Below are 12508 nucleotides of genomic sequence, written 5' to 3'. Positions count from 1 at the left end.
ATCTTTATTATTTATCTTTTATTTCTTCCGAGAACTTCAAAGGCCAATGGGTTTCTTTCTTTTTTTTTTTCAAAGAAATCAATAGAAGCCGCCTAAAAGTAGGCAGCACAAAATTGACTTTAAAGAAGACTTTGAAATCTGATATTTTATGATAGTTGGAGGAATTGATTGCTGTTTAAAATAAGGGGAACCTTAGAAGGAGAAGTTAGAGATGGTGTATCTGGAAGACAAATGGATGCAAAGCGGAACTTTGGAAAGGCAACTGATAAAATCGCCTCAGTACCTAAGGTACAACATTTCGATTTTGTTTCGTGGTGCTTTGGTCTCCTGGAAGAAGAATTAGGTAAGGTTCGTTTAGGGGAAGCGCGGTTGTATAAACAACCACTCCACTCGGAGTGGTCCGACCTATTGGTCCTTTGTTTTCATCCTAATTTAAAGAAGATAGGAGAATCTAATAAAGAAAGGGAAATGAATAACGGATAGTGAAGAAGAGAGAATCTGTCTATAAAGTAGAGAAGTAGCTAAAATCACCAAAATACCGAATATCGGGAGGTACCGTTATTTGGGGGCTATACGAGACGTGGACCGGCACAGACAATTTCCTGTCTTAGGCTGTAGTATCCACTGCAAACTTCAAATACTGGTGAATAATGTCGCTAAAATCATCAAAATACTGAATATCGGAAGGTACCATTATATGGAGGCTATACGAAGACGTGGACCTGCACAGACAATTTTCTGTCTTAGGCTGTAGTCTGGCAGAATTTGCTTGCCCAGTAGCCTGTGTCTCGCTCCTACAAGAGTTGGGTAGTGGCAGAGTAAGTGCTTCACCGTCTCAGTTTCCTCCTCGTCCTGACAAATCCTGTAGTATTCAGTGTTGTCACCCATTTGGATGTCATTGCCTTTATGTTGCAGTGTCCTGTAATTAGGCCCACCATAAGCTTCAAGTCCAGCTTCATCATGGATATGAGTGACATTGATCTCCATCCGGAGTTCACCGGCCAAATCTTTTTGGAGACAATACATCCTCTTCCAATTAGCCAGTTCTCTTGAAATCTCCCAAGATAATGCTTATGCAGTACTTGGAAGAAGTCACATAAGGGGGGCTTCCCGGAGCTCTCAATATCTAGATCTACTGACCAATTCATCGGTCGGTTCATCTCCAGATATGTTGCAGTGTCCAGGGACTCCAACAGAGTTTCACAAACGATTTAACCTTTTCCAGAGCATTCCTGCATTCCAGAACTGCCATAGATTTGATTGACTATCGACATATATAGTCAACGGTCCATCCAGTTCATTATTTCTATTTTTCAGCACCTCTATGGCCTTTCTGGCAGCAAAGATTTCTGCCTAAAAACGCTACAATCGTTGTTCAGTTTGAAGAAGGATCGTTGGATACTTAGACTTAGACACAGTGGAATTCAGCTCCCGTTCCACTTTCTGACGTCCTTCAGCTGCAATGGGTGGGGGGTGTACTCCGAGGCATTCATCCTGTAATTGCTGATGGCATCAGTATAAATGCCACTCAGACCTGCCTGATAGGCTTCTTGATCTAGGGGATCTCACTTATAGCGTTGGACCTCCCTCTCTAGATCATGTATGACCTTTCTGACACGCCTGAGTGGGGGAGCTGTATCCACCTTATGATGATGATGGTTGGGATGATTCCCACGATAAAACCCAAGCAGGCACTGCGACGAAAGCATATGATTATGCTGACGTATGGGAAGGACTTTCGCCTCCTCATGTAGATGATCCACTGGGGTAGGGGGTAGGGGTAGGGTAGCATTCAGGATGTGCTTCCACTGCGTAGCAGTATTTCTCGCAGATCACACTGGAGCCACATAGCTGGTCATAGACGAGAACTATCGCTTAATAAGAGGTCAAGCCGGTTTCCTTGTCCGCACCCCAAGTGCTGCCGGCTAGCTTCTTGAGGACCTTGTTCCTACTTTTCATCTTGTCGCAGATAGCTGTGGCTTGCACGGACGACTTGAAAATGCTGTCGAATGTGGCCCCTAGAATCTGGGGGATAGTTCGTGGTCGGTATCAAACTTCCCTCGACCTGCACATTCAGCTGTGTTCTCATCTCAGTGCAGTATTCTGGCAGAATGCTGGACGTGCTCCCACTGCTTGGCACTAGCATTCGCAAACTACACTGGAGCCGCATAGCTGACCACAGACCTAACTATCGCTTTATAAGAGGTCAACAAGGTTCCCTTGACCGCACCCCAAGTGCTGCCAGTAAGCGTCTTGAGGACCTTGTTCCTACTTTTTATCTTGCGCGGACAACTTGATCATGCTGTCAAATGTGACCCCTAGAACCTGGGGGGTAGTCCATGATCGGTATTAAATTTTCCTCGACTTGCACATTCAGCTGTATCCTCATCTCTGCAGACCATGTGGTAAAGAGTGTGGCCGTTGATTTCGTGGCAGTTTTTTCACATATTCTTTGCGTGGAAGTATACGGCAAGCTCCGTGAGATAGGGGTTCAACCTTTCACATATGTCACAAGCCACTACCTTATTTTGCCGAATGTGATCAATTTAAAACCGAGCGGCGTTTTAACACAATCCTCCTCGATCAACTTTGTAGATTGAGAGCCTCCAAGAGCTAATTTATCGGTCATTTCATAATAATAATTTCTAATTTAGTGTCTGTAAGCCTCCAAGAGCTAATACATTTTCCTCGAAACCTAGAAAACCTTAACCTGAATTTTGCTATAAAGTAAAGCTTATGTATGCTTATGGATGATACAGTGCTTGGGCAACGGATAATGAGTGTTGAAAATGTGTTGACCTCCTCGTGTGCACACTCACCTATCACTCTCTGAGATTCAAGGCACTACTTGACCTCCTCGTGTGCACACTTACCTATCTCTCTCTGAAACTCAAGGCACTATTTGCTGCCTGAATTTTAACAGGATATGTATCCCTTTATTCCGAAGGCATCAATACTCTTTCTTACCCCCCCCCCCCCCCAAAAAAAAAAAAAAAACTACTTTCACTTTAAAGCATATTTTCAGGCTGTATTTGGTTAATTTAGAGTTATGAGTCAACATTCCTTTGGCGGGTCCATATTCTTATCTAGTATTTGACATTTTTTGGCCACTTACTTGAATCACTTTGGTATCCACTGCCAAGACACCAGAAACACTTTTTTGTTTTTCTGCGAAAGAAAAAAAAAAACTACTTTAACTTTGAAGCATACTTTCCGGCGCGCGGGGGGGGGGGGGTGGTCTTTGTAAATTTTAAGATATGGCTTTCACAAGGAAATTGCTTTAGATCCTTGACAACATTTTCTTTATTTCTTTGCAGATTTTTTCTCTTTTTTCATATTTGTTTTCATCTTCATCTTCAAAGCAAAACTTACATACATACTTATGTACATATAGTACATGGTTTACTTAAATACATACATATCTACACACATATCTACACACATATATAGGTACGTACATGTGTACTTGTTATATTTCCTTTGAAGCTGCCTGGTTGCTGCTGCAGCCTATCCAAAATCAAGTGAATCATTTTGCACTCCAGAGTTGCATGAGTTTGCTTCTCCTCGTGCGTCTTCTTCTTCTTCCATTTCTATTTCTTGCTGTTTGTTAAACAGGTCATGCATTCATCCATCCATTATAGGTCTCTTTAAATATTTATGTTTAAAGATTGTCCTGCTTTTTGTTTTCGAAATCGAAAAAAAAAACATTTTTTGTTTAATGTGGCATATCGGGTAATGGGGAAATTATCTGATTTTCTGGTGCATACTTTTAGGATGTAATTATTATTATTATTGTAATTATTATTATTTTATTAATTACTTATTGTTAATTATTAGTATTAGTAAGTGATTATTATTATTATTATTTATTATTAGTATTATTGTTATTAATATATTAGGATTGATATGATTATTTTAGTTGTTTAGTATTATTATTATTATATTGATTATTATTATTATTATTATTATGTATTATTAGTGTTAATTATTATTATTAATTATTCAAATTATTATTATTATTAGTTATTATTATTATATTATTATTAGTATTATTATTATTATTATTTACTATTATTATTATTATTAGTATTATTTCATTATTATTATTATTATTATTAGTATTATTATCATTATTAGTATATTATTATTATAATTATTATTAGTATTATATCATGATTAGGATTATATTATTATTATTATTATTATTATTATTATTTATTATTAGTATTATTATTATTAGTTAGTATTATGAATTAATTATTATTAGTATATATTATTAGTATTATTATTAGTAGTAATTATATATTAGTATTATTATTATAATTATTATTATTATTATTAATTATTATTATTAATTATTATTATTTGTACTATTATTATTATATTATTATATTATTATTATATATTATTATTATTATTATTATTATTATTATTATTATTATTATATTATTATTATTATTATTATTATTATTATTATTATTATTTTTATTATTATATTATTAATTATTATATTATTATTATTTTATTATTATTATTTATTATTATTTATTATTATTATTATTATTATTATATATTATTATTATTTTATTATTATTATATTATTATTTATTATTTTATTATTTTATTATTATTTATTATTATTATTATTATTTTTATTATTATTTTATTATTATTATATTATTATTATTTCTTATTATTTATTATTATTATTATTATTATTTATTATTATTATTATATTATATTATTATTTTATTATTATATTATTATTATTATTATTATTATATTATTATTATTATTATTATTATTATTATTATTATTATTATTGTTTTATTATTATTATTATTATTATTATTATTATTATTATATTATTATTATTATTATTATTATTATTATTATTATTATTATTATTTTATTATTATTATTATTATTATTATATTATTACTATTATTATTATTATTTATTATTATATTATTATTATTATTATTATTATTATTATTATTATTATTATTATTATTATTATTATTATTATTAGTATTATTATCATTATTAGTATTATTATATTATTATATATTAGTATTATTATTATTATTATTATTATTATTATTATTTTATTATTATTATTATTATTATTATTATTATTATTATTATTATTATTACTATTATTATTATTATTATTATTATTATTATTATTATTATTATTATTTATTATTATATTATTGTTATTATTGTTATTATTGTTATTATACCCTCCACCTTGGAAAGGAGGGTATATTAACTTTGTCATTCCGTTTGTAACATCCTTAAATATTCGTCGTAGACCCCATAAAGTATATATATTCATAATCAGCATAAAATTCTAAGTCGATTTAACGATGTCCGTCTGTCTGTCTGTCTGTCCGTCTGTCTGTCTGTCTGTTGAAATCACGATACAGCCCACATTATGACGTAGAGCGCCAAAATTTAGCAGAGCAATTGGTATTGTGTCTAGGATGGTTGGTATTGAAAATGAGATATATCGGTCCACATTCTGGTATAGTCCCCATATAACGGTACCTCCCGATATTCGGTATTTTGATGATTTATGCCACATTATTTAACGGATTTGTCTGAAAATTGGTATTTGTAGGTCATAACGGGTCTCTGTACGTGTGGCGAAACATTGTATGTATAGGTCCACGTTTTGGTATAGTCCCCATATAACGGTACCTCCCAATATTCGGTATTTTGATGGTTTTTGACTAATTTTTTCACGAATTTCACTGAAAATTTGGTAGTTGTAGATCATAATGGGTCCCAGTTCGTGTGGCGTGTCATTGTAATTATAGGTCCACGTTTTGGTATAGCCCCCATATAACGGTACCTCCCGATATTCGGTAATTTGATGATTTTTGCCACATTTTTTTTACGTATTTGTCTAAAAATTGGTATTTGTAGGTCATAATGGGTTCTAGCTCCGTTGGCGGAACCTTGCATGTGTAGGTCCACGATTTGGTAGAGCCCCCATATAACGGTACCTCCCGATATTCGGCATTTTAATGGTTTTTGCCACATTTCTTCTAATGTTTCCTTTACCCTAAGGTGGAGGGTATTAAAAGTTTGGCCCGGCCGAACTTAATGTTTTTCTACTTGTTATTATTATTATTATTATTATTATTATTATTATTATTATTATTATTATTATTATTGTTAGCGGGAGAATCAAATTCTAGAACTTGTTTGTTCGTTTGTCAGTTTAATTCTAATTTTATTGAACAAAATGTATTACTTAAGTGCTAGTACACAACAGAAATCTTAGGGGGGTTTAATCTTATGCATCTACTTAAGGCTACAAACACTTGACATTTCTAATTCTATGCATAGGCCTAGTGCAACACACAATTGCTGTGATCTATATTTACTCCCCAGCTGAGCGCATGTTTATGGGAGAATATTCTTTATTATCAATGCGTCTCCAGCAGCATGAAGTGTTATCATCCCTTATGCTCTTATCTTTCATGCACACACATTTACAAGTACTCTAGAATGTTGGGTTAAAATTACATAAACATTTTATAGCCTAAATCACTTAACGATCTAATTTATTGCAGCAGTCTTTCATGTTCATAGTTTTATGAACATTTTCCCGGGCGGCAAATAATTTATTTAGACATCCTGGCCTCGGGGAAATTGAATTTCGGTTATGCGTTTTAATTTTTTCTGTCTTCTTATAAATAAAATAATTAGAATTATTATTACTATAATTACTAAAATAAAAGCTACGTGTGATGAGATGTGATGGAACTTCAAGCCTCGCAATTCCACATTTTCTTTCTTTAACTTGTCCACGAATTTCTTTAGCTCGTCAATTTCTTGATGATGATTGATAAGTATATTTCCAAGGGGTTTGATTGATTCTTTTTCGTCCGGACTTACATCCTTCAAAAGAAACGAATGGAATTCTGTGCTTATCTCGTTATGAACTCTATGCACAGCTACCAACGTTACTTTACCGATCCTCGCTGTACAGTCTGCATCCAGCGTGAGAATTCCTTGCTTTGGAAGTTCCATAATCGTCTGTTGTTTGTGAGAGCATTGCAAATGAGCTGTTGCACTTGAAAAGGTTTTAAAAAGCCAATTGCCATTTCGTTTCAATGGCATCCAATAAGGCATTCGTTCCACTTCGTAATAGGCGCAGTTTAGTTTTATGTGCGGTCTCAGAGGAGATAATTCACAATTATTTGTAGTTGCATCTCTCCATGGAAAATTCTCTTCGCACATTATCTCCTTACCCAACGTCTCTTTGCACTCATTCAGCATAGGCTGTGTTAAGAAATGAAAAGAATCCAGCTCAAAATTATATACAATGTACGGGGAATTCACCCGGGCTATCAATATCGTATTTCCTTCTTCAAATGGTATCGGAATTACTTTGTAAAACTGGGATGACTGCCGATTGAACAGCGGTATTTTTATATTAATTACCAGTTGGGACCCCACAAACGATCCGTGGCACGTCATCAAATGTAAGATCTCTTTTAATTCCATTCCCGTACGCTTTCCTGGCAGTACATATTTTTCAGGCAGAGCATCTCGTATTTTTACTATCTCTGCTTGTAATTGTTTGGGTGTTATCAGGACGGGATGAAACTTACCGCTGTTTACATCAATTAATGCATCAACAACTTCTTTTTGGACTTCGTCACATTCTTCCAAAAGCTCATGAATTTGTTTTGCTATTATAAAGAATCGTATGGATTCTCTATACACGAAGTAATTCTCATTCATTGTAGCACTTATGTTCTCAATTTTGCCTTTGATATCCGAAAAGTGCGAATTCACTTCCTCTGTGGTTTTCCTTAAAAGATTTACTGTAGCGTCGACTACAGATGTCTGTTGTTTTGCTAACTTCTTCAAATCCTTTTGGTTGGCTAATAGATTTTTCATATTGCTCTCCATAGCTACTCGATCGTCATCGTCCATTACCCCAAATGCCCAGTGTTGAAACGAACCTACAAATTTCAACGGAGCTCCTCTTTTTTGACGATTGTCTTCTCTGAGGAATAATCGATTGTTGGTCTTTATCTTATTAATCTTGAGTTCCATATTGTTAATCGTGGACCAACACTGCTCCTCAAAAGTTTGAAGTCGTGGGCATAAGCTTTTTGATGTTTTCAGCAATTCGGAAGCCAGGTCTAATGTTTCTAAATATGGTTTCAGCTCAAAGTACACAACCATATTCCATGATGAGGAAACCATGTGAATTTGAGACATGGGATCCAAATATACCGCAGCCGAACTATTCAGTTCATGTACAGATGATGCCTTGGTAGATATTAGTAAAAATAAGTTCAGCATCATTGCCCACGTTATTGGTTGTTTCCTTATTTTCGCTCACATCTTGTCATATTAGTATGTGTAATTTCCGCCTGTTTTTCCTGTCTGGGCAATTCTTCAGATTCCTCGTCCATATGCTCCAATGGACATAATTTGTTAATTGGCCTCTTTATCACGCCGTCTTGTGTTTTAACTGTCACAATCCTTACAACTCCGTCCTTCCCTGGATGGACTTCTACCACCTTGGCCAGTGGCCATCGCGCCGCGTGCGTTTCTTCGTTTTTCAATATCACCACATTGCCTATTTCCACATTATTATTTTGTTTCTTCCATTTCATTCGGTTTTGTAATGTGGTTAGATACTCCTCTTTCCATCTGCTCCAAAAATGACTTTTAATTCGTTGTAGCAGTTTCCATCTATTAAGACATCCTAAGTTACCTTCATCGATAGTCGCCGGTGATTCTAACATCGGACGGCCAATTAAGAAATGTCCAGGTGTTAAAGTGTCAATATATTCTGTACCGCTTCCAAGTTCATGTAGCGGCCTCGAATTTAATACTGCTTCAATCTGAGATAGCACCGTACTCAACTCCTCGTAAGTCAATTTCGTATCACCAATTATTCTTTTTAGGTGATATTTCATGGACTTCACTGCTGCTTCCCAAATTCCTCCAACGTGAGGAGCTGCCGGCGGAATGAAATGCCAACTTATTTTTTCATTTTCCAAAATGGGAGCTAACTTCGTGTTGTTTTTAACGGCATCCAAAAAGTCTCTGTCAAGCTGCCTTGCTGCCCCTACGAAGTTCGTTCCGTTGTCTGAATATAAGTCGGTTGATTTTCCTCTTCTCGCGAAAAATCGCCTTAGCGCCGCCAGAAATGCTTCCGTTGTAAGTCCGCTGACAGCTTCCAAATGAACCGCCTTAGTTACCATGCATACGAACACCGCTACGTAACCCTTCATAGCCTTCACTCCTCTTGTTTTGGAGCACCGTATTTGTAGCGGACCCGCATAATCAATGCCACAGTGTTGAAAGGGTTGATTTATACTGACACGGTAAGCTGGTAAATTTCCCATCAATTGATTTCGCACTTCACCTCTAAAGCGCGTACATCTTGGACAACACCTAATGCAAAGTTTTATCCTATTTTTAGCTCCAATAATCCAATATTTTCGTCTTAGTATATTTTCCATAAGTCGATTTCCTCCATGCATCGTTTGAATATGACAATTTCGAATGATATTTCCCGCTAATCTTGACTTTTGAATAATTATTGGATGCTTTTGGTTATAGTTCAGCTCTGACAAAGCAAGTCTTCCACCAACCCGCATTATGCCATTTCGATCCAACTGTGGATGTAGTGAAGCTATTTTACTTTGATGATCCACCGTTCCCAATGTCTTCAATTTCCTTAGTTCCACTGGCCATTCTCTTTCTTGATGTAGTTTTATTATCTCCATCTCTGCTTCTTCCAACTCTTTTGCCGTCAAATGCTCATTTACTGCTCGCTTCTTTTTTAGCCCTTTTATAAAACGCAGTAGATAAGCCATTACACGTATCTGTTTCTTAAATGACGAATACTTCATCATACTTTCATATAAGTGGTTTTCAGTCGAAAACTTTACTGTTGTTGCTACTGTTTGATTTATGTTGCTTTTTGGCCAATCTTGTTCATCTTTTTTCAGCCATTCGGGGCCTTCCCACCACAATGTATTGTTTGTCAAAGTCTCCGGTGGGACACCCCTTGAACCCATATCTGCTGGATTCTCCTTTGACTTGACGTAGCCCCATTTCGCTTCGGGTATTCTCTCCAAAATATCCATCACCCTTGTTTTTATGAACTTATCCTTGTTTTTGGAGTTGTGAATCCATGCCAAGGAAATCATGGAATCACTCCAAGCAAAAGTTGGTGTTGCTGACTTCAATACTCCTTTGATCTTCTGTAGTAGTTTAGCCAATAGATGTGTTGCACAAAGTTCCAGCTTTGGAAGCGTCTTCCTATTTTTTACTGGATTTACCTTACTTTTTGCAGCCACTATGGTCACCTGCGAATTTACCTTAAGGTATACGACTGCTGCATAAGCCTTCTCGGAAGCATCTGCAAACCCATGTAACTGTGCAGTTTTGTCTTCCAATATTCCAAACCATCTTGGAATCCTTAAATTTTCTAAAGCAGGCAGACTGTATGTAAACTGCCGCCAATCTCCACTCAATTTCTCCTCCAATGGCACATCCCATTCTATTTGTTGTATCCATAACTGCTGTATAAATAGTTTTGCTGTTACCGTGACTGGCGTCAGCCAACCTAATGGATCGAATATTTGTGCCAGTCTTGACAATGCTATTCGTTTTGTCAACTTGTCTTCTTTTTTAATTTGCATACTAAATGTAAAGCAATCGATCTGTGGATTCCATTGTAATCCCAATGTTTTCAAGCATTCATCTTCTTCTATTCTCAGCACTTCATTTTCTTCATTCAATTTCACCGCACTCAATACTTCAGGAGAGTTTGATATCCATTTTCTTAAATGAAACCCATAATCCTCCAGTTGCAGCGTTATCTTCTTCTGCACCTCCCTGCATTCTTGTTTTGTATTCGCTCCTGTTAAAAGGTCGTCCATGTAGAAATCTTCTTTGATCCTCTGAGCGATTTCTTGATTCTGGCACCTATTTCCAATTTCTATGAGCGATCTTACAGCCAGAAATGGTGCTGATGCAGTGCCATATGTTACCGTAGTAAGTTTATATTGTTGGATAGGCTCCGACGGATTACTCCTCCACAACACATGTTGGTATTCCTGGTCTTCTTTTTCAACTTTAATCTGACGAAACATTTTCTCCACATCAGCTGAGATGACAAACTTCCACGATCTCCACTTTGTTACAATGTCAAATATATCTTTTTGAAGCCTTGGTCCCACGTGAAGTATGTCATTCAGCGACTTCCCATTTGAAGTTGTCGATGAAGCATCAAATACCACTCTAACTTTTGTGGTTAGACTTGTTTCACGTACCACTGCTTGGTGCGGCATATAATACAAAGCCTTCTTACTTGGATCCACCTTTACCATTTGGCCCATGGATATGAGCTCGTTCATTGTTTTCTCGTACTCTGACTTTAATTCCGCATTATTTTCTAATCTTTTTTCCAAGTTTATAAACCTCGCCATGGCTCTTTTATATGAATCTCCCAAATCTTTTTCTTCAATTAACGGCAAACGCACGACAAATCTTCCTGAATTGTCTCGGCGTGTTGTGTCTTCATATAACTTAAGGCAGTATTCGTCTTCTTCGGTCGTTTTTTTCATCTTCTATTTCCTCTATTTCCCAGAACCTCTCAATTGTTGTTGTTGCTGCCGATTTCTTTATGTTCAATCCAGGATTTACTACTACTGTTCCAGATAAAATCCAACCCAACTTCGTATTTTGTCCCACAATTTGCTCATCGTGGCGAACTCCTTCTTCCAATATTTGTGAGTAAAGATCGGCTCCAATGACTAAATCGATTCTTTCCGGGCTGTTGAAATTTGGATCTGCCAAATTTACATTTCTCCATTTATCCACGTCATATTGAAACCTTCTGTCGGGATGTGCTGATGCAAGTGCTGGAAGGACTAGTGCTTCTGCCTTAATCATTATGTTGCTCAAAAATCTGGGTCGTAGTTCCAGTGCAACTTTAGATTTCGCCACGCCAACTAGGGTCTCTCCTAGACCTTGTAACCTCACTTCTGTCTTCTTCCTTGGTAGCTGCAACAGTTGAGCCGCGTCCTCTGATATGGATGTAATTTGTGATCCTTGGTCTATCAGCGCTTTGACTGTTACAAATTCTCCATGCAGTGATTTTATACGAACTTGGGCTGTTGCTAGCAGAACATTTGTTGTTGTATTGGTGGTCATTGCTTTCGTATGTCCTCTTCGCTCTAAATGCATCACTGTGATGTGATTCATTCCACACTTCTGGCATTTAATTTCATTGTAACATTTTTTATCCTTGTTGTGGCTTAAGCATCTGAGGCAGACCTGTGCTGATCTTGCCCAATTGTATCTTTCATTCGAAGATAACGCCGAAAATTTTCTGCACCATGCGATATCATGTCCGCTCATTTTACAGAACTTACATTGTTTTAATTCCGCTACCACTGCTGATTTTTCTTGGAGTTTGTACAGTCCTATGTTATTGTGTTTTCTGCCTACT

General features: G+C 35.8%; 2 protein-coding genes across 3 annotated transcripts; both read right to left on the bottom strand.

The window, feature by feature from the left end:
* Nucleotides 1-6212: 6212 nt before the first annotated feature.
* On the bottom strand, nucleotides 6213-8361 carry LOC131800852 (uncharacterized). 2 transcript variants are annotated; one of them, XM_059118675.1, is made up of 2 exons: nucleotides 6985-8361; nucleotides 6213-6915 (listed from the first exon to the last, which is right to left on the bottom strand). In XM_059118675.1, exons 1-2 carry the CDS (start codon nucleotides 8335-8337, stop codon nucleotides 6643-6645), a joined length of 1626 nt encoding a protein of 541 aa, XP_058974658.1. In that variant the 5' UTR covers nucleotides 8338-8361; the 3' UTR covers nucleotides 6213-6642. The 2 variants fall into 2 exon arrangements, with proteins under 2 accessions (XP_058974658.1, XP_058974659.1); XM_059118676.1 differs by having other exon boundaries at nucleotides 6990-8361.
* Nucleotides 8361-11411, bottom strand: LOC131800889 (uncharacterized). Its single transcript, XM_059118743.1, has one exon. The coding sequence runs from the start codon at nucleotides 11409-11411 to the stop codon at nucleotides 8361-8363; it is 3051 nt and encodes a 1016-aa protein (XP_058974726.1).
* Nucleotides 11412-12508: the final 1097 nt, after the last annotated feature.

Source organism: Musca domestica, unplaced genomic scaffold (assembly GCF_030504385.1).
Source record: "Musca domestica strain aabys unplaced genomic scaffold, Musca_domestica.polishedcontigs.V.1.1 13, whole genome shotgun sequence".
Classification (NCBI taxonomy): domain Eukaryota; kingdom Metazoa; phylum Arthropoda; class Insecta; order Diptera; family Muscidae; genus Musca; species Musca domestica.
This window is presented reverse-complemented; position numbering and strand designations above follow the sequence as displayed.